This window comes from Oncorhynchus keta, chromosome 37 (genome assembly GCF_023373465.1).
Source record: "Oncorhynchus keta strain PuntledgeMale-10-30-2019 chromosome 37, Oket_V2, whole genome shotgun sequence".
NCBI lineage: Eukaryota > Metazoa > Chordata > Actinopteri > Salmoniformes > Salmonidae > Oncorhynchus > Oncorhynchus keta.
Genome location: NC_068457.1, coordinates 12,070,528 through 12,089,372, shown reverse-complemented (window position 1 = coordinate 12,089,372; position 18,845 = coordinate 12,070,528). Strand labels below are relative to the sequence as shown.

Genomic DNA, 18,845 nt, shown 5'->3' with positions numbered 1-18,845 from the left:
CTTGATATGGAGTTTCCTCCTGTTCTCATCAACTTGTTTTGCATGTCCATTTTCATTCCCACGCCACACTCACACCCAGTAGGATCCACACACGATAAGAATTCGCTCTCATAAAACTCTACTGACTAACGTCTGTAAGCTGACCAGACTATCATGTCATTTGGAGCAGTGCATTCTTACTCTACTGAGGCTTTGCTTTTACAAATGCTTTCTCTGAGCATGCACTGTTATCTTGAGACCAAGGGCACATCCTAGCTTTAACTTGAACCCAAACACCAAATGTGCTTGCGAGGGAGATGCTACAGCTCTTTAAGGTCAGAGGTGCCGTGGTGTGCTGTTTTATTTGTTTTTTAAAGCTACTTTTGCTGCTTGTTTGAGTGATTTGAGATGGCAGGGAGTTCCACGCTACAAGTATCATGGCTCTATATTTTAGGGTGCATTGCCTTGAATTCGTTTTGGGCTTTAGGGAATAAGAAGATACTTTCAGTTGCTTGCCTTGTGGACTATGAATGTCTGTCAGAGCTCTGCGTTAGCTGATTGAATAGACAGTTTGGGAGTAACAAAAATGAGAAGTGACAATTTTCTTCCCTACTTTGAGCCAGGAAACGTCAACATGCTGTTGACCTTAGCGCTCTTGGAGCATTGCAGGACAAGAAAGCTGTAGCTTTAGTATGTCTTTCTTCGCGGCACCTGACCATATTACCGGGCAGAAGTCAAGATACCATCAAATTGAGCCTGTAGGACTTGTTTGATCAGTTGTGGTAACCTAGTCCTGACAGTTTACAGTCTTAAGGTGACACAAAGTTTAGTTTCCTCAACTTGTTCTATAACCACATCTTTCATAACCAGATCCAGCTTAGGTTTACAGCAGGGGTCTCCAACAGATTGATCGCCAGCTACCAGTCGCTTGCAGGCCACTTATCAATAGCTCGCCAAACAATTCTGAAAGTACATGCAATTTTCACGTGTTCTGTTGCAAACTGTCATAAACAAATCTCACAAGTATCAGACATCGCAAGCTCACAGCTACTGTTTAATCAACTCAACATTGACATTTATCCCACCCCTGGTTAGCCACTATTGGCTTAAAAAGCCAAACCTAACACAATGACCGCCGAATTCATTTCCAGCAATATTGCCCAACTGTCTGGGTGTTGCACATGTTTGTCTATCACTTTGTGTGTAGCCAGTTGATGTGATGACCGTCTTGTGGGTTGACAGAAATACTTTCCCCAAAACCATCTCAATTAAATGTTATATACAAAGTAGGCTTACCTGGCAGAATTATATCCTTTGTATCATATTATTTGTTATTTTCAAACTTTTCCATGAAATGAGAAGCATGAGTGCAGAATTGTCACTGGACCGGCACATTCGTCACTCGAATTAAAGGTTCAGATGCACAATTAAAGGGAATTGCACCCCGAAAAATATTTGTTTGTTTTCTTCCAGACCTAAAAAAAATGTGATTTAACCAATGACATTCCGGCTCAGAACATCTAATTCCGTTGTTTCTCTATGAACAATTTGATTTTTGAGAGTGAAAAACAAAAGAAAATCTAAAACCCAGGGAGAATACAAATTTAAAAAATCTAATTTTATAGAGCCCCCCCCTTAAGTGGTTTATTAACCATTATTTTACCAGGTATATTGACAGAAAACAGTGTGGTACTTTCTCTTGTACAGTATAGAACGGGGAAGAGTTGCAAGGGAGAGGAAAATTGAAGAATGTTCCTATTTGAAAGCTAGAAAAAATGTTTCATTTTTTAAAAGTAGCTCTCATATTAGAAAAGGTGTGGAGACCCCTGATCTAGAGCTTAAGGAATGATTTGTACTGAAATAATATGCTCTTAGATATATTCAGAACTAGTTTATTTGTTGGCCACCCATTCTGAAACTAACTTCAACTCTTTGTTTAGAGTTGCAGTGTTTTCACTAGCTTGTTTAAGTGGTTAATCATTAGTACAAATAGAAAACAGTAACGGGCCAAGACAGCTCCCTTGCGGAATTACACAGTTTACATGCATTTACATCACATTTAAGTCATTTAGCAGACGCTCTTATCCAGAGCGACTTACAAATTGGTGCATTCACCTTATGACATCCAGTGGAACAGCCACTTTACAATAGTGCATCTAAATCTTTTAAGGGGGGTGAGAAGGATTACTTTATCCTATCCTAGGTATTCCTTAAAGAGGTGGGGTTTCAGGTGTCTCCGGAAGGTGGTGATTGACTCCGCTGTCCTGGCGTCGTGAGGGAGTTTGTTCCACCATTGGGGGCCAGAGCAGCGAACAGTTTTGACTGGGCTGAGCGGGAACTGTACTTCCTCAGTGGTAGGGAGGCGAGCAGGCCAGAGGTGGATGAACGCAGTGCCCTTGTTTGGGTGTAGGGCCTGATCAGAGCCTGGAGGTACTGAGGTGCCATTCCCCTCACAGCTCCGTAGGCAAGCACCATGGTCTTGTAGCGGATGCGAGCTTCAACTGGAAGCCAGTGGAGAGAGTGGAGGAGCGGGGTGACGTGAGAGAACTTGGGAAGGTTGAACACCAGACGGGCTGCGGCGTTCTGGATGAGTTGTAGGGGTTTAATGGCACAGGCAGGGAGCCCAGCCAACAGCGAGTTGCAGTAATCCAGACGGGAGATGACAAGTGCCTGGATTAGGACCTGCGCCGCTTCCTGTGTGAGGCAGGGTCGTACTCTGCGGATGTTGTAGAGCATGAACCTACAGGAACGGGCCACCGCCTTGATGTTAGTTGAGAACGACAGGGTGTTGTCCAGGATCACGCCAAGGTTCTTAGCGCTCTGGGAGGAGGACACAATGGAGTTGTCAACCGTGATGGCGAGATCATGGAACGGGCAGTCCTTCCCGGGAGGAAGAGCAGCTCCGTCTTGCCGAGGTTCAGCTTGAGGTGGTGATCCGTCATCCACACTGATATGTCTGTCAGACATGCAGAGATGCGATTCGCCACCTGGTCATCAGAAGGGGGAAAGGAGAAGATTAATTGTGTGTCGTCTGCATAGCAATGATAGGAGAGACCATGTGAGGTTATGACAGAGCCAAGTGACTTGGTGTATAGCGAGAATAGGAGAGGGCCTAGAACAGAGCCCCGGGGGACACCAGTGGTGAGAGCGCGTGGTGAGGAGACGCCACGCCACCTGGTAGGAGCGACCTGTCAGGTAGGACGCAATCCAAGCGTGGGCCGCGCCGGAGATGCCCAACTCGGAGAGGGTGGAGAGGAGGATCTGATGGTTCACAGTATCGAAGGCAGCCGATAGGTCTAGAAGGATGAGAGCAGAGGAGAGAGAGTTAGCTTTAGCAGTGCGGAGCGCCTCCGTGATACAGAGAAGAGCAGTCTCAGTTGAATGACTAGTCTTGAAACCTGACTGATTTGGATCAAGAAGGTCATTCTGAGAGAGATAGCGGGAGAGCTGGCCAAGGACGGCACGTTCAAGAGTTTTGGAGAGAAAAGAAAGAAGGGATACTGGTCTGTAGTTGTTGACATCGGAGGGATCGAGTGTAGGTTTTTTCAGAAGGGGTGCAACTCTCGCTCTCTTGAAGACGGAAGGGATGTAGCCAGCGGTCAGGGATGAGTTGATGAGCGAGGTGAGGTAAGGGAGAAGGTCTCCGGAAATGGTCTGGAGAAGAGAGGAGGGGATAGGGTCAAGCGGGCAGGTTGTTGGGCGGCCGGCCGTCACAAGACGCGAGATTTCATCTGGAGAGAGGGGAGAAAGGGGTCAGAGCACAGGGTAGGGCAGTGTGAGCAGAACCAGCGGTGTCGTTTGACTTAGCAAACGAGGATCGGATGTCGTCGACCTTCTTTTCAAAATGGTTGACGAAGTCATCTGCAGAGAGGGAGGAGGGAGGGGGGGGGAGGATTCAGGAGGGAGGAGAAGGTGGCAAAGAGCTTCCTAGGGTTAGAGGCAGATGCTTGGAATTTAGAGTGGTAGAAAGTGGCTTTAGCAGCAGAGACAGAGGAGGAAAATGTAGAGAGGAGGGAGTGAAAGGATGCCAGGTCCGCAGGGAGGCGAGTTTTCCTCCATTTCGGCTCGGCTGCCCGGAGCCCTGTTCTGTGAGCTCGCAATGAGTCGTCGAGCCACGGAGCGGGAGGAGAGGACCGAGCCGGCCTGGAGGATAGGGGACATAGAGAGTCAAAGGATGCAGAAAGGGAGGAGAGGAGGGTTGAGGAGGCAGAATCAGGAGATAGGTTGGAGAAGGTTTGAGCAGAGGGAAGAGATGATAGGATGGAAGAGGAGAGAGTAGCGGGGAGAGAGAGCGAAGGTCGGGACGGCGCGATACCATCCGAGTAGGGGCAGTGTGGGAAGTGTTGGATGAGAGCGAGAGGGAAAAGGATACAAGGTAGTGGTCGGAGACTTGGAGGGGAGTTGCAATGAGGTTAGTGGAAGAACAGCATCTAGTAAAGATGAGGTCGAGCGTATTGCCTGCCTTGTGAGTAGGGGGGGAAGGTGAGAGGGTGAGGTCAAAAGAGGAGAGGAGTGGAAAGAAGGAGGCAGAGAGGAATGAGTCAAAGGTAGACGTGGGGAGGTTAAAGTCGCCCAGAACTGTGAGAGGTGAGCCGTCCTCAGGAAAGGAGCTTATCAAGGCATCAAGCTCATTGATGAACTCTCCGAGGGGACCTGGAGGACGATAAATGATAAGGATGTTAAGCTTGAAAGGGCTGGTAACTGTGACAGCATGAAATTCAAAGGAGGCGATAGACAGATGGGTAAGGGGAGAAAGAGAGAATGACCACTTGGGAGAGATGAGGATCCCGGTGCCACCACCCCGCTGACCAGAAGCTCTCGGGTGTGCGAGAACACGTGGGCGGACGAGAGAGAGCAGTAGGAGTAGCAGTGTTATCTGTGGTGATCCATGTTTCCGTCAGTGCCAAGAAGTCGAGGACTGGAGGGAGGCATAGGCTGAGATGAACTCTGCCTTGTTGGCCGCAGATCGGCAGTTCCAGAGGCTACCGGAGACCTGGAACTCCACGTGGGTCGTGCGCGCTGGGACCACCAGATTAGGGTGGCCGCGGCCACGCGGTGTGGAGCGTTTGTATGGTCTGTGCAGAGAGGAGAGAACAGGGATAGACAGACACATAGTTGACAGGCTACAGAAGAGGCTACGCTAATGCAAGGAGATTGGAATGACAAGTGGACTACACGTCTCGAATGTTCAGAAAGTTAAGCTTACGTAGCAAGAATCTTATTGACTAAAATGATTAAAATGATACAGTACTGCTGAAGTAGGCTAGCTGGCAGTGGCTGCGTTGTTGACTTTGTAGGCTAGCTGGCAGTGGCTGCGTTGTTGACACTACACTAATCAAGTCGTTCCGTTGAGTGTAATAGTTTCTACAGTGCTGCTATTCGGGGCTAGCTGGCTAGCTAGCAGTGTTGATTACGTTACGTTGCGTTAAAAGAACGACAATAGCTGGCTAGCTAACCTAGAAAATCGCTCTAGACTACACAATTATCTTTGATACACAGACGGCTATGTAGCTAGCTATGTAGCTAGCTACGATCAAACAAATCAAACCGTTGTGCTGTAATGAAATGAAATGAAAACGTGATACTACCTGTGGAGCGAAGCGGAATGCGACCGGGTTGTTGAGTGCGGAAGTTCTATTCAGTAGACGTTGGCTAGCTGTTGGCTAGCTAGCAGTGTCTCCTACGTTAAGGACGACAAATAGCTGGCTAGCTAACCTCGGTAAATTAAGATAATCACTCTAAGACTACACACTCTAAACTACACAATTATCTTGGATACGAAGACAGCAAAGACAACTATGTAGCTGGCTAACACTACACTAATCAAGTCGTTCAGTTGAGTGTAATAGTTTCTACAGTGCTGCTATTCGGTAGACGGTGGACGTTTGCTAGCTGGCTAGCTGCTGGGCAGATAGCAGTGTAGACTACGTTAGGACGACGAAATACGAAGTTGCAATAGAAGTGCTGACTGTTTCACTTTGTTGTCCTCTTTCTTTTCCTTTTTCTTCTGTCCTTCTTTTGTCCTTATTTTGTCTTCCTTTCTTCTGTTAACTAGATATTTTTTGTTGTTATTCTTTGTAAGCTAGCTAGCTTCCAGGAGAGTCCCTAGCAACTGCTTAGCAACAAGTAAACAATTATGCTAGCAATTCAGCTAGCTAAGATAACTGTACAAGTTTATGAAAAATAGTTACTTTTTCAAAAGCCTGTCTTTTTTGGTTTGTTCCTTGTTTTGTCTTCTATTGAGTCTTGCAGTTTTCTCTTGATGCATTGCATGCATTAGATTAGAGAGCCTTCCATTGAGGGAAAAAACTGATTTCTATTAGATTGCCATATACTTGCTCAAAAGCAGAGGGTGTAAAGCCATAACATATACGTTTTTCCGCTAACAGATTATGGTCAATAATATCAAAGGCTTCACTGAAATTGAACACGATGGTTCATTCTTGGGAAGCAGAATGACTTTAGCTTCCTTCCATGTCTGAGGGAAAGAATGTTTCACCAAGCTCAGATTGAAGATATGAGAGCTGCAACATACTCTGCTACTATCCTCAGTAGCTTTCCATCTAAATTGTCAATACCAGGTGGTTTCTCATTATTAAAGTTACTGGCCAGAAACTATTTGTTCACCTCTTCCACACTAACTTTGATACATTTGCTTTATTTTTTTAATGTTAATTTACATAGTTTTTTATTATTATGGAGATCTAACCAGAGTGAGGAGATGGGATACATGGGATGGGTTATGTGCACATGTAGGCCTATTCAACATTCATTCATTCAGGCCACACTGGATGGATTGTTTTGATGCTGGCTTCTTTTCACTCCTATTTGTCTCGTTGATTGTGAGAAATGACTCCTGAAATGTATGCGTTTCCTTGCAGAAATTGCGTTCATGCTTGAAACGAATGGGGCTGTTGAATTGTGCTGCTCCTGTGTTGTCCGGTGCTTGAGTAGCTCCCCGGTGAGAAAGTCTCTGTGTGAGAGAATGGCTGGTTTGTGTTCAAGGTATCGGATGGTGAAGAGGAAGAGCTAGCTGTGTGTTGATAGCCGGTGTCCTCCGGTACCGTGGAGAATAATGGAGCCTTTTCCTCAGAGGCACTGTAGGTTGAATACCACAGTATCACTTTCAGGTTGAAGCTGTCGTTGCTCTCTTCTCAAACAACTGGTGCATTTATCAGGGGGCACTGCCATCTAGGGGATGAATTAGTGAACGTCTGGTTTGCGTGACATTACTGCATTATAAAGTAGGTCTCATGTGCTTATGATTCATTGCTGATTTTGTTGTATTCTTTTAGGATCCACTCATGCATATTGACCTGGAACCATAGGTTATGTGTCTAAAATTGTCTTTCCAAACACTGTTGTCTCTGTTCTTTAACGAGACAGGATGTTTTGTATTCAGACCAGTTGTACTGCCCTTGCTCACACAGAGGCCAGGGTTTTTCTGCATAGAAAAGTATTGGGCGGGGCGCCTAAGTGTTTTTTTTTCTCGGATGTAACATTTTCAGTGTAAACTTAAAGGAAGTAAAACTAACAATCACCTAAATAAAAGCTAGAGAGTCAGGGGAAATTTTTAAAATTGAGAATTTTTGTCTTGGCATGGGGCCCCCATTGATTTTGTTAAACCGTTTGAGTCACTCAGATAGCATAAGCCATGACAAAATAATTGCAGGAAATTTGCTTTAAAACAGCTTCTGAAGTTTTTGGACTGTGACTGCACCATTGGCCACTTCCATGGCCACACCCACCAACTAAGGTCCTTTTTATATGATATTCCCTCATCTCTCTCTCATCACTCACCAGTGATGGCGCTAGGCTCACTGACCTGTTAAGATTGAATTCACCGCTCATCACCTTCTGTCTGGCTCCTCCCACTCCCAGGCTGGGTGTCATATCATGGTGATAGAGAGGGTGTACCCTTGCCTCCTCTCCCCACTGTGGGAGGTGGAGCTGTCCATCTGCTTTCTCTGTCGTCCCTGCTCCACGGGCCGGCTCACTGCGCTCAGTAGGGAGGGGCACCTAGCATCACAGCACATCAAGCGCTTGTGTGTTACTGGGAGAGAGTGTGAACTGTGCATCAGGAGGGCAGCCATAGCCTGAGCCACGGGTGCTCACGCACCAGGGAAGGGAGAGTGTAGCTGGTACTGCTAGCTGCCTGCAGCGAGGGAGCTAGCTGGGAGACCTTTGGAGACCGGAGACTATGAGAGGAGGGGGTCTGGAGTGGACTGTCTGTCGACATGCTGAGGAAGCTCGTCTGCAGGAAGATCTGTGCCTGTAAGCTCTGCTTCTCTTTCTTCTTGACACGTGGTGGGGGGTGGAGGTAGAGGAGAGGAGAGGCCCATTGTATTAATATTAATGAGCGCCGTGGAGGAATGTGGGTCAGGTCAAAAGTGTGGGAGGGAGTCGCCTGTCACTAAGATGAAGATTGGGGAGACAGACATTTTCAGCTGAGGAGTGACAGACCGGAGAGGACAGCTGGGTACACAGTATGCACTATAAAGACTGAAGGTTCAGACAATCTGAAGGCTATCGGTAACAACGTCTGGATTTTATGAGCTACGCTCATCACAGCTGGTGTTGATGACAGCGGTATGCTCGGCGCTGGGTTTTATATGATTTTATATGAGGCTGGTTTATTCGACACTCACCGTGTTGTGATATTGACAGCGTGCCTCGTTTTAATATTGCAATGGGGGAGAGAAACAATGTGAGGTAGATGGCACATAACTGATGTGATGTGTTGGTGTGCTGCCCCTGTGTTGTGTGGACCTCTGAATAATGCACAGGGTTGTGTTTCATTGATCGCTGGTCCGGCAGATTACTCTGCTCCCTCTGGGCCGACTGACCGGGCCTGACGTGTTCAGTACACTACCGTTTGGGGGGTTAGTCACCTCACTTCCACAGCATGAGGGCGCAACCACCGGTTACCGGAATCAGACCGAGACAATTACCTACAGAATGAACTCTGATGACCCCTCCCCCCAATGTGTGTGTGTGTGTAAATGCCAAAAGGTTATGCAGGCTTCTGTGTTGTTGTAGGAGAGGATGGGATTGAGCACATGGTGCTGATATAAAACGTTCTTAGTTTGTTTAGTACAGTCGGCATTCAAATTGTGCCGGACTGTAAATAACTCGAATCTTCTGTTTTGCCTTCCCTCCCAGATAAGAACTATGATGATGATGATTCGGTGGACGGGGGGCGGTCCTCCTCTTCTAAGGGCCCCTCGTCAGGGAAGAAGGCAGTGAGCATGGGGTCGTTCCGTAGGCCCAGCTCTGCTTCCAGCACCAAATCAACAGGTGAGACGCCCCTTCCGGTTCGCACCAGCAGAACCAGCAGTATGCCAGCAGTATAAGTGATGTTACATCGAGCCATGTGTATTTTAACACTGTCAAATGTGATTTGTTCTTTCACCTACCACAGTATTCCTTTCATTTGCTTCCTCGAGAATCCTTGTCTGTGTGCGTGCGTTGTTTCTGTTTTTTAGACATTATGATGACTAGATTATCGAGATAAGCCTTTATTTGGCAACGGGTAATAACAGGGCTCTGCATTGCAACCATTTTACTCACGTATGCACATGGAATTTTCATTTAGGAGCACCAGTGCGCCTCAAAAATGAATATATCTCAAATACTTTTCATTGTGCTCCTAAATTTGTTTGTGTGCGCAAACATTTTTCAACTTTTTGTAAAAAAGGTCAGCGTAGAGCCTTGAATAATGACCTCTGTCCAGGATTTGTATGGAAGATAATTCACTGTGGAGCTAGACACTGGATAGTGTCTATAACCCAGTCACTGTGGAGCTGTGGAGCTGTCTATAACAGAGATAGTGTCTCTACAACCTAGTCACTGTGGAGCTGTCTATAACAAAGATAGTGTCTCTACAACCAAGTCACTGTGGAGCTGTCTATAACAAAGATAGTGTCTCTACAACCAAGTCACTGTGGAGCTGTGGAGCTGTCTATAACAGAGATAGTGTCTATAACCCAGTCACTGTGGAGCTGTGGAGCTGTCTAGAGATCACTGTGGAGCTGTCTATAACAAAGATAGTGTCTCTACAACCAAGTCACTGTGGAGCTGTGGAGCTGTCTATAACAGAGATAGTGTCTATAACCCAGTCACTGTGGAGCTGTCTATAACAGAGATAGTGTCTCTATAACCCAGTCACTGGGTTATAGAGACTGTGGAGCTGTCTAGTGTCTATCTGTACCCTTGGAACAGTGCAGATGGTGAGGATGATGTAATGGAATCAGAACGCAGAGAGAAACAGAATACAAATTGATAGAAACATGGGATAATGAGCATTGAGCGTGATATACCCGGCATGAACTCCATAAGGCTGCAGCCAATCAAAGTTTAACATTTGTGTGAATAATAGCCTACTAGAATAGCTTCCTGGTAAAGTTAACAATTCGAACCGGTGTTCCTCTGCTTGTATCAGGGAGAGATGGTCCTAGTGCGGCTGCTGCAGGGGCTGTGGATGAGGAGGACTTCATCCGTGCCTTCGAGGAAGTGTCCACTATGGAAGTACGTGTTCACTTTAATCACAATAGCAAAATCATTCTGCCCTATTCTCACTTGGGCACGTGAAACTGGTCCTATGTTACACGTCGTATATTAAACCCATTAGGAATGTGCTTCTGCTAAGTGATTCTTCTTCTCTCCTCCTCTCAGCTTTTCTCTAACAGGGAAATGGAGGACGCCATGACCAAGATCAGGGAGGTGCTGGCTGACGACAAACGAGACTGGGAGCACAGAGTCACTGCGGTAAGAGACGTCCAACCAATCGGCCCTCGCCTCCAGATGACTTCATCACACTGGCTGCCTTCCAGTATCCACGCTAGCGTACCACTTGACGCCATGTATTGGCCAGGCATTCCAAGTGTGGATTTTTGGATTGTAGCCAGTGACTATAAGGTGGCTGTTTCTATTAAGCAGTCACGTCTATCATTTGATTGGAAGTGTGACGTCGATTGACGGCTTGCTGGTTTTCGCTGCGTCTCCTTCTTCTCCAGTTGAAGAAGATGCGTTCTCTGCTCCTGGCGGGAGCGGTGGAGTTTGACGGTTTCTCCCAGCAGCTGCGTCTCACAGAGGCAGCCCTCAAGATGTCCTCTAAAGACCTGCGCTCTCAGGTGGTCAGAGAGGCCTGTATCACTCTGGGGTAAGGAGACCTCTCGTCCTGTTCTCTTACTCACGGTATCAATTCAAAAGCAAACAAGCTTTATTTAATGTCACCAAAGCCATTCTATGATTACGTTATACAATATCAATGCAATTTAAAAACAAAAATTGAAACTACAAAGAATATTAAGAATACCCCCCCCCCCCCTCCTACACTCTTCATTGTACAGCCCCATCAGTATAAAATAAGATAGTATTGATATCATAATAACTTGTGTCCGTATTGTCCCTCTATCCTGCAGCCACCTGTCCTACATCCTGGGGAACAGGTTTGACCACTGTGCAGAGTCCATCATGCCCACTCTCCTAACCCTGGTCTCTAACTCGGCCAAGGTCATGGCCACATCCGGCATCGCTGTCATACGACTCATCATCAGGGTGAGTGAACAATAAAGTTATTTACATTTTGAATTGAGTTGAATTGAGCTGGGGGGGATTCAGTTGAGTTGAGTGTCAGTCAGACAAGATGGTCATGGGGCTAGCCTTTTTTTGTTTGGAACACGAACACATTTCTCCTTCCCGAATGGCTGCAAATGACATTCCACCGCATTCCCATGTGGGCATTCGTTGTTGGTGGTTATTGCGATTTGTTCTCCAAAGATGCCTCGTGTGTTCCTCACACTTCTATCCTAGAACAGCTAGTAACGTAAGGAGTGTAAACTGGACCTGCGACATGACGATGACTATATTTCTGTCCTCTCTCTGTCTTCCAGCATACACACTACCCTCGTCTCATTCCTATCGTGACCAGCAGCTGCCAGTCGAAATCTGTGGCCGTAAGAAGGTAAACAAACAAAGAAATAGCCTCAGAAAGACTTATCCCTGATCGCACGCCAGCTGAGCGTCTGTTTGTTTTCCCTGACAGTCTTCTTGTTCTATTTCCAGGCGCTGTTTTGAGTTTTTGGACCTCTTGCTGCAGGAGTGGCAGACCAACTCTCTAGAGAGGTATGTTTAAATGGCTGCTACTAGACAGGCCTATAGACTCATACTTAGAGTTGTCCCCCTTCCACAACAACACAATATTGTACTGCCGTGTTGTAGATGTACTGTACTGTAAACATTATTTCTAGCTACTATCCAGTGAGTTTGTGATGAGCCCGTCTGGGTAATATGAAACAACGTTGTTGTCAGTGAGTGGCTCCTCATCTCAGCAGTTTCCATGGCAATGCCAGGAAGGGATATCTATCCCATAAAAGCACACTGTGCTTCATCATTGATTTGAAACCAAATCTCTAACCGGGAGGCCAGGGGAGCTCTCGGGTCCCCTTCTCATTGATTTACGTTGCGCCCCAAATGGCACCCTATTCCCTGTATAGTGCACTACTTTTGACCAGAGCCCTGTTGGCCCTGGTCGAAAGCAGTGCACTATATAGGGAATAGGGTGCCATAGGGCTCTGGACATAAGTGGTGCACTATATAGGGAATAGTGTTGGTATTTGGGACGTAACTGTAGCTTTTTATGTTGCGATGGTTTTGGTGGAGAGGGGGGGTATTGTCATGCTGCATGCAGGGAGAATGAAGCTGGTGTTCCTACTCTTCTTGATCCCTCACAGGAATGTAGCTGTTCTGACAGAGACCATCAAGAAAGGAGTCCATGATGCAGACTCCGAGGCCAGATCAGTGGCCAGGAAGTAAGTCGCTCTCACGCTATATCGGACATGCATGAACCATGTTTCTATTTGAAAATATGAGTTCACCAACATCGCATGTTGTCACGTTGCCCCGCTGACGACAGGCTGTCTCACTATTTCTGGGCCTCTGTCCTCTCTGTTGACTTGTGCAGGTGCTACTGGACGTTCCACGGCCACTTCAGCCGGGAGGCGGAGCAGCTGTTCCAGGCTCTAGAGTCGTCCTATCAGAAGGCTCTCCAGTCCCACATGAAGAGTTCTGACAGCATCCTGTCCCTCCCTGCCTCAGACCGCTCCTCCTCCTCCTCACAGGAGAGCCTCAAGTGAGACGCTCCACCCTTTCTATCCTTCTCCCCCTCTGTCTTCCTGTCTCCCTCTTTCTCGCCACGTCTCTCTTACTTGGCCCCCTTTCTGTCTTTCTCTCTCATTTTCTGTCTCTCTGTCTCCTTATGTCTGTTTGTTTCAGTTTTTTCTCTCTAGTAGAGAGTTTCTTTCGGTCTCAGTTTCTCTCTCCCTCTTAGTCTGTCTGTGATATGAGAAGTAGTAGTATTGAAGTAGAATGAATCACTGTCTATCTCTCTCTGTCTCCACAGCCGCCCTCAGTCTGCCAAGAGCTCCATGGGAAACACCGTGACCAGGAGTAAGGACACTGGCATTACATGACTGGCGTTACTACCACAGACATTACTACCACAGACATTATTACCGCAGACACTACTACCACAGACACTACTACAACAGACACTACTACCACAGACATTACTACCGCAGACATTACTACCGCAGACACTACTACCGCAGACACTACTACCACAGACACTACTACCACAGACACTGCTACCACAGACACTGCTACCACAGACACTGCTACCACAGACACTGCTACCACAGACACTGCTACCACAGACACTGCTACCACATACATTACTACCACAGACACTACTACCACAGACACTGCTACCACATACATTACTACCACAGACACTACTACCACAGACATTACTACCACAGACACTACTACCACAGACACTACTACCGCAGACATTACTACCACAGACACTACTACCACAGACATTACTACCACAGACACTACTACCACAGACATTGGAAGCTATTTTGTAGATGACATCACCGAAGTCGAGGATCGGTAGGATAGTCAGTTTTACTAGGGTAAGTTTGGCAGTGTGAGTGAATGAGGCTTTGTTGCAGAATAGAAAGCCCGACTCTAGATTTGATTTTAGATTGGAGATGTTTGATATGAGTCTGGAAGGAGAGTTTACAGTCTAGCCAGACACCTAGGTACTTATAGATGTCCACATATTCTAGGTCGGAACCATCCAGGGTGGTGATGCTAGGCGGGCGTGCGGGTGCAGGCAGTGAACGGTTGAAAAGCATGCATTTGGTTTTACTAGAGTTTAAGAGCAGTTGGAGGCCACGGAAGGAGTGTTAGAAGCACAGGGCCAGAAGTATACAGAATGGTGTCGTCTGCGTAGAGGTGGATCAGGGAATCGCCCGCAGCAAGAGCAACATCATTGATAAATACAGAGAAAAGAGTCGGCCCGAGAATTGAATCCTGTGGCACCTCCATAGAGACTGCCAGAGGACCGGACAACATGCCCTCAGATTTGACACACTGAACTCTGTCTGCAAAGTAGGCCTCTGAGTCTGCCGATAAGAATATGGTGATTGACAGAGTCAAAAGCCTTGGCCAGGTCGATGAAGACGGCTGCACAGTACTGTCTTTTATCGATGGCGGTTATGATATCGTTTAGTACCTTGAGCGTGGCTGAGGTGCACCCGTGACCGGCTCGGAAACCAGATTGCCCCGCGGAGAAGGTACGGTGGGATTCGAGATGGTCAGTGATCTGTTTGTTGACTATGCTTTCGAAGACCTTAGATAGGCAGGGCAGGATGGATATAGGTCTGTAACAGTTTGGGTCCAGGGGGAGACACCCTGAATCCTTGGGGATCTCAGACGATATGAAAAAGAGGTTGAACAGGCTGGTAATAGGGGTTGCGACAATGGCGGCGGATAATTTCAGAAATAGAGGGTCCAGATTGTCAAGCCCAGCTGATTTGTACGGGTCCAGGTTTTGAAGCTCTTTCAGAACATCTGCTATCTGGATTTGGGTAAAGGAGAAGCTGGGGAGGCTTGGGCGAGTAGCTGCGGGGGGGGGGGTGGAGCTGTTGGCCGAGGTTGGAGTAGCCAGGAGGAAGACATGGCCAGCCGTTGAGAAATGCTTGTTGAAGTTTTCGATAATCATGGATTTATCGGTGGTGACCGTGTTACCTAGCCTCAGTGCAGTGGGCAGCTGGGAGGAGGTGCTCTTGTTCTCCATGGACTTTACAGTGTCCCAGAAGTTAAGAGTTAGAGCTAGTAGTTTTGGAGTTAGAGCTACAGGATGCAAATTTCTGCTTGAAGAAGCTGGCCTTTGCTTTCCTGACTGACTGCGTGTATTGGTTCCTGACTTCCCTGAACAGTTGCATATTGCGGGGACTATTCGATGCTATTGCAGTCCCCCACAGGATGTTTTTGTGCTTGTCGAGGGCAGTCAGGTCTGGAGTGAACGAAGGGCTATATCTGTTCTTCGTTCTGCATTTTTTGAACGGAGCGTGCTTATCTAAGATGGTGAGGAAGTTACTTTTAAAGAATGACCAGGCATCCTCAACTGACGGGATGAGGTCAATATCCTTCCAGGATACCCGGCCAGGTCGATTAGAAAGGCCTGCTCGCAGAAGTGATTTAGGGAGCGTTTGACAGTGATGAGGGGTGGTCGTTTGACTGTAGACCCGTAGCGGATACAGGCAATGAGGAGGCAGTGATCGCTGAGATCCTGGTTGAAGACAGCGGAGGTGTATTTGGAGGGCCAGTTGGTCAGGATGACGTCTATGAGGGTGCCCTTGTTTACAGATTTAGGTTTGTACCTGGTGGGTTCCTTGATGATTTGTGTGAGATTGAGGGCATCTAGCTTAGATTGTAGGACTGCCGGGGTGTTAAGCATATCCCAGTTTAGGTCACCTAACAGAACAAACTCTGAAGCTAGATGGGGGGCGATCAATTAACAAATGGTGTCCAGGGCACAGCTGGGAGCTGAGGGGGGTCGGTAGCAGGCGGCAACAGTGAGTGACTTATTTCTGGAAAGAGTCATTTTTAAATTAGTAGTTTGAACTGTTTGGGTATGGACCTGGAAAGTATGACATTACTTTGCAGGCTATCTCTGCAGTAGACTGCAACTCGTCCCCCCATTGGCAGTTCTATCTTGACGGAAAATGTTATAGTTGGGTATGGAAATCTCAGAATTTTTGGTGGCCTTCCTAAGTCAGGATTCAGACACGGCAAGGACATCAGGGTTGGCAGAGTGTGCTAAAGCAGTGAGTATAACAAACTTAGGGAGGCTTCTGATGTTGACATGCATGAAACCAAGACTTTTTCGATCACAGAAGTCAACAAATGAGGGTGCCTGGGGACATGCAGGGCCTGGGTTTACCTCCACATCACCCGCGGAACAAAGGAGGAGTAGTATGAGGGTGCGGCTAAAGGCTATCAAAACTGGTCGCCTAGAGCGTTGGGGACAAAGAATAAAAGGAGCAGATTTCTAGGCATGGTAGAATATATTCAGGGCATAATGCGCAGACAGGGGTATGGTGGGGTGAGGGTACAGCGGAGGTAAGCCCAGGCACTGGGTGATGATAAGAGAGGTTGTATCTCTGGACATGCTGGTTGTAATGGGTGAGATCACCGCATGTGTGGGAGGTGGGACAACGGAGGTATCGGAGGTATGAGGAGTGGAACTAGGGGCTCCATTGTAAACTAAAACAATGATAACTAACCTGAACAACAGTATACAAGGCATATTGACATTTGAGAGAGACATACAGCGAGGCATACAGTAATCGCAGGTGTTGATTGGGATAGGTAGCTAAAACAACAGGTGAGACAACAACAGCTAATCTATCCAGTGTCCCTGCACATTGTAAATCTAGTATTGGAACTGACCCTGTATGTAGCCTCTTACTTTCTGGCATTCTTTTTGTTTTGGTTCTACCTCCGTGTTATTTGTGGTACTACATTGATGTTGATTACTGCATTGTTGGGTTTAGAGTTTGCAAGAAAGGCATTTCACTGTACTTGTGCACGTGACGTTACGACTTACATCGTGAGTTTGGTTAATGACTGTTAACTTTCCCTCTTTTCTCGCCCTCTCTTTCCTCTCTCTTTATGAAATATGTTTGGGTGGAGAGCTTGGCTGTTAACCGTTGTTCCTCTCTTCTCCCTCTCTGTTTCCTCTCCTCCCTCCCTCTCTTCCCTTCACTCTTCTCCCCGAAGCGAAAGCGGCTCCCTCCAGAGGTCCCTCCACCCCGGGCTCTCTCCAGCGTTCCCGTAGCGACGTGGATGTGAACGCTGCTGCCACCGCTAGTGCCAAAACCAGGATGACTCCCGTGCCCGCCTCGCCCGCCCCCTTCAGCGCTGCCTCGGCTCTGCCACCCGGCTCCTATGCCTCTCTAGGTGAACCAAAAACATGTGTTCTGTCTCTGTGTGTGTTCTAATTAAACAGTAAGGTCCGAGGGGTGTGTGGTACATGGCCAATATACCACGGCTAAGGGCTGTTCTTATGTGTCCCTGGATACAGCCCTTAGCCGTGGTATATTGGTCATATATCACAAACCCCTGAGGTGCCGTATTGCTATTATAAACTTACCAACGTAATTAGAACAGTAGAAAATAAATGTTTTGTAATTTATGTGGTATAGGGTCTGATGTATCACAGCTGTCAGCCAATTAGCATTCAGGGCTTGAACCACCCTGTTTATAATACTCTTTCTATGAGCCTCATACCCCGTTTATAATACTCTTTCTATGAGCCTCATACCCCGTTTATAATATTCTTTCTATGAGCCTCATACCCCGTTTATAATACTCTTTCTATGAGCCTCATACCCCGTTTATAATACTCTTTCTATGAGCCTCATACCCCGTTTATAATACTCTTTCTATGCGCCTCATACCCCGTTTATAATACTCTTTCTATGTGCCTCATACCCCATTTATAATACTCTTTCTATGAGCCTCATACCCCATTTATAATACTCTTTCTATGAGCCTCATACCCTCGCAGACGCTTTTACTGACTACGAGGGATATAGGACCATAGCATGGAGATTGAACCCTCATTTCTATTTAACTTTTTTATTTTGTATTATTAATTAAATATGATGATTAAAATACATCTTAAGGCCTTTCCAAATTCTTGTAACCTCCCTCAGTCTTCCATATGGGGATTATCCTGCTAACTTCTGCTAACCTTTCTCTCCTGGACTCTCCTCCTCTTGTTTTTGCCCTTAGACAACACACCTGGTAACTTTAGACCAGTGGGTAAGATGAGATGGCTAACTGTGTGTTTGTGTGGGAGCTGGAGGACTTCATCCAGATTTCTCTGTCCCCTTTTGGTCTGTGTAATGTACTGCACCATGTTTACAGTGGTCGTCTTTGTGGTGTGTGCTACGTCGTTGAATTACGGTGCTCATCTGTGGAACTCTGCATGGACTGTCTGCATGGTAGAACTACGTTGAACTGGGTCATCAGGACTGGGGTTGGTAGCCAGAGAGAGGAGACCGAGACATTGATTGTATCCACAAATAGACCTGTCCAACTCACGTGACTGTAAAGACAGGCAGCCTCAGTGTCTGTCGGGTTATTGACCTTCATCATTGCCTGTTTAACTGTAACTTCATGAAGTCATGTTGTGCTGTACTCTCCTTTTCCCTAAATGATCCATTGTCCTACCTAGAACAGAATACTGAAATATACTTGTTGTGAATTATGTTTCTATATTTGTATCTATTGTGGTGAGGGAATATGTTGAGATCAATTTTTTTTTAATAGAGGATGAGACATTTGTGACTTGAGATTTCTCGAACAGCCTAATCGAGATTTGAGTGCATGTGTCTGTTGTAATGGCTGGTAGCTACCTGCAAGTATAGACTAGCGAGTGTGTCTCTGTTTCTGTGTGGTCTATGTATGAAGTCTCTGACTGTAGGTGATGAGGGTTGGTGTCG

General features: G+C 46.8%; 1 protein-coding gene across 17 annotated transcripts in view; it reads left to right on the top strand.

Moving 5' to 3' along the window:
* Positions 1-18,845, top strand: part of LOC118369985 (CLIP-associating protein 1-B-like) — a 45,088-nt gene that overhangs the window by 10,029 nt on the left and 16,214 nt on the right. For 10 of the 17 annotated variants that reach the window (XM_052499131.1, XM_052499138.1, XM_052499136.1 and 7 more), the window contains exons 9-20: positions 9,142-9,276; positions 10,421-10,506; positions 10,654-10,746; positions 10,995-11,140; positions 11,403-11,538; positions 11,874-11,944; positions 12,046-12,105; positions 12,714-12,791; positions 12,944-13,111; positions 13,382-13,428; positions 17,116-17,295; positions 18,133-18,162. In XM_052499131.1, coding sequence (XP_052355091.1) covers positions 9,142-9,276; positions 10,421-10,506; positions 10,654-10,746; positions 10,995-11,140; positions 11,403-11,538; positions 11,874-11,944; positions 12,046-12,105; positions 12,714-12,791; positions 12,944-13,111; positions 13,382-13,428; positions 17,116-17,295; positions 18,133-18,162 — 1,230 coding nt within the window. Of the gene's footprint in view, positions 1-7,994; positions 8,254-9,141; positions 9,277-10,420; positions 10,507-10,653; positions 10,747-10,994; positions 11,141-11,402; positions 11,539-11,873; positions 11,945-12,045; positions 12,106-12,713; positions 12,792-12,943; positions 13,112-13,381; positions 13,429-17,115; positions 17,296-18,132; positions 18,163-18,845 lie in introns of those variants that run through there. The other 7 variants (XM_052499145.1, XM_052499133.1, XM_052499139.1 and 4 more) reach the window with 2 other exon arrangements.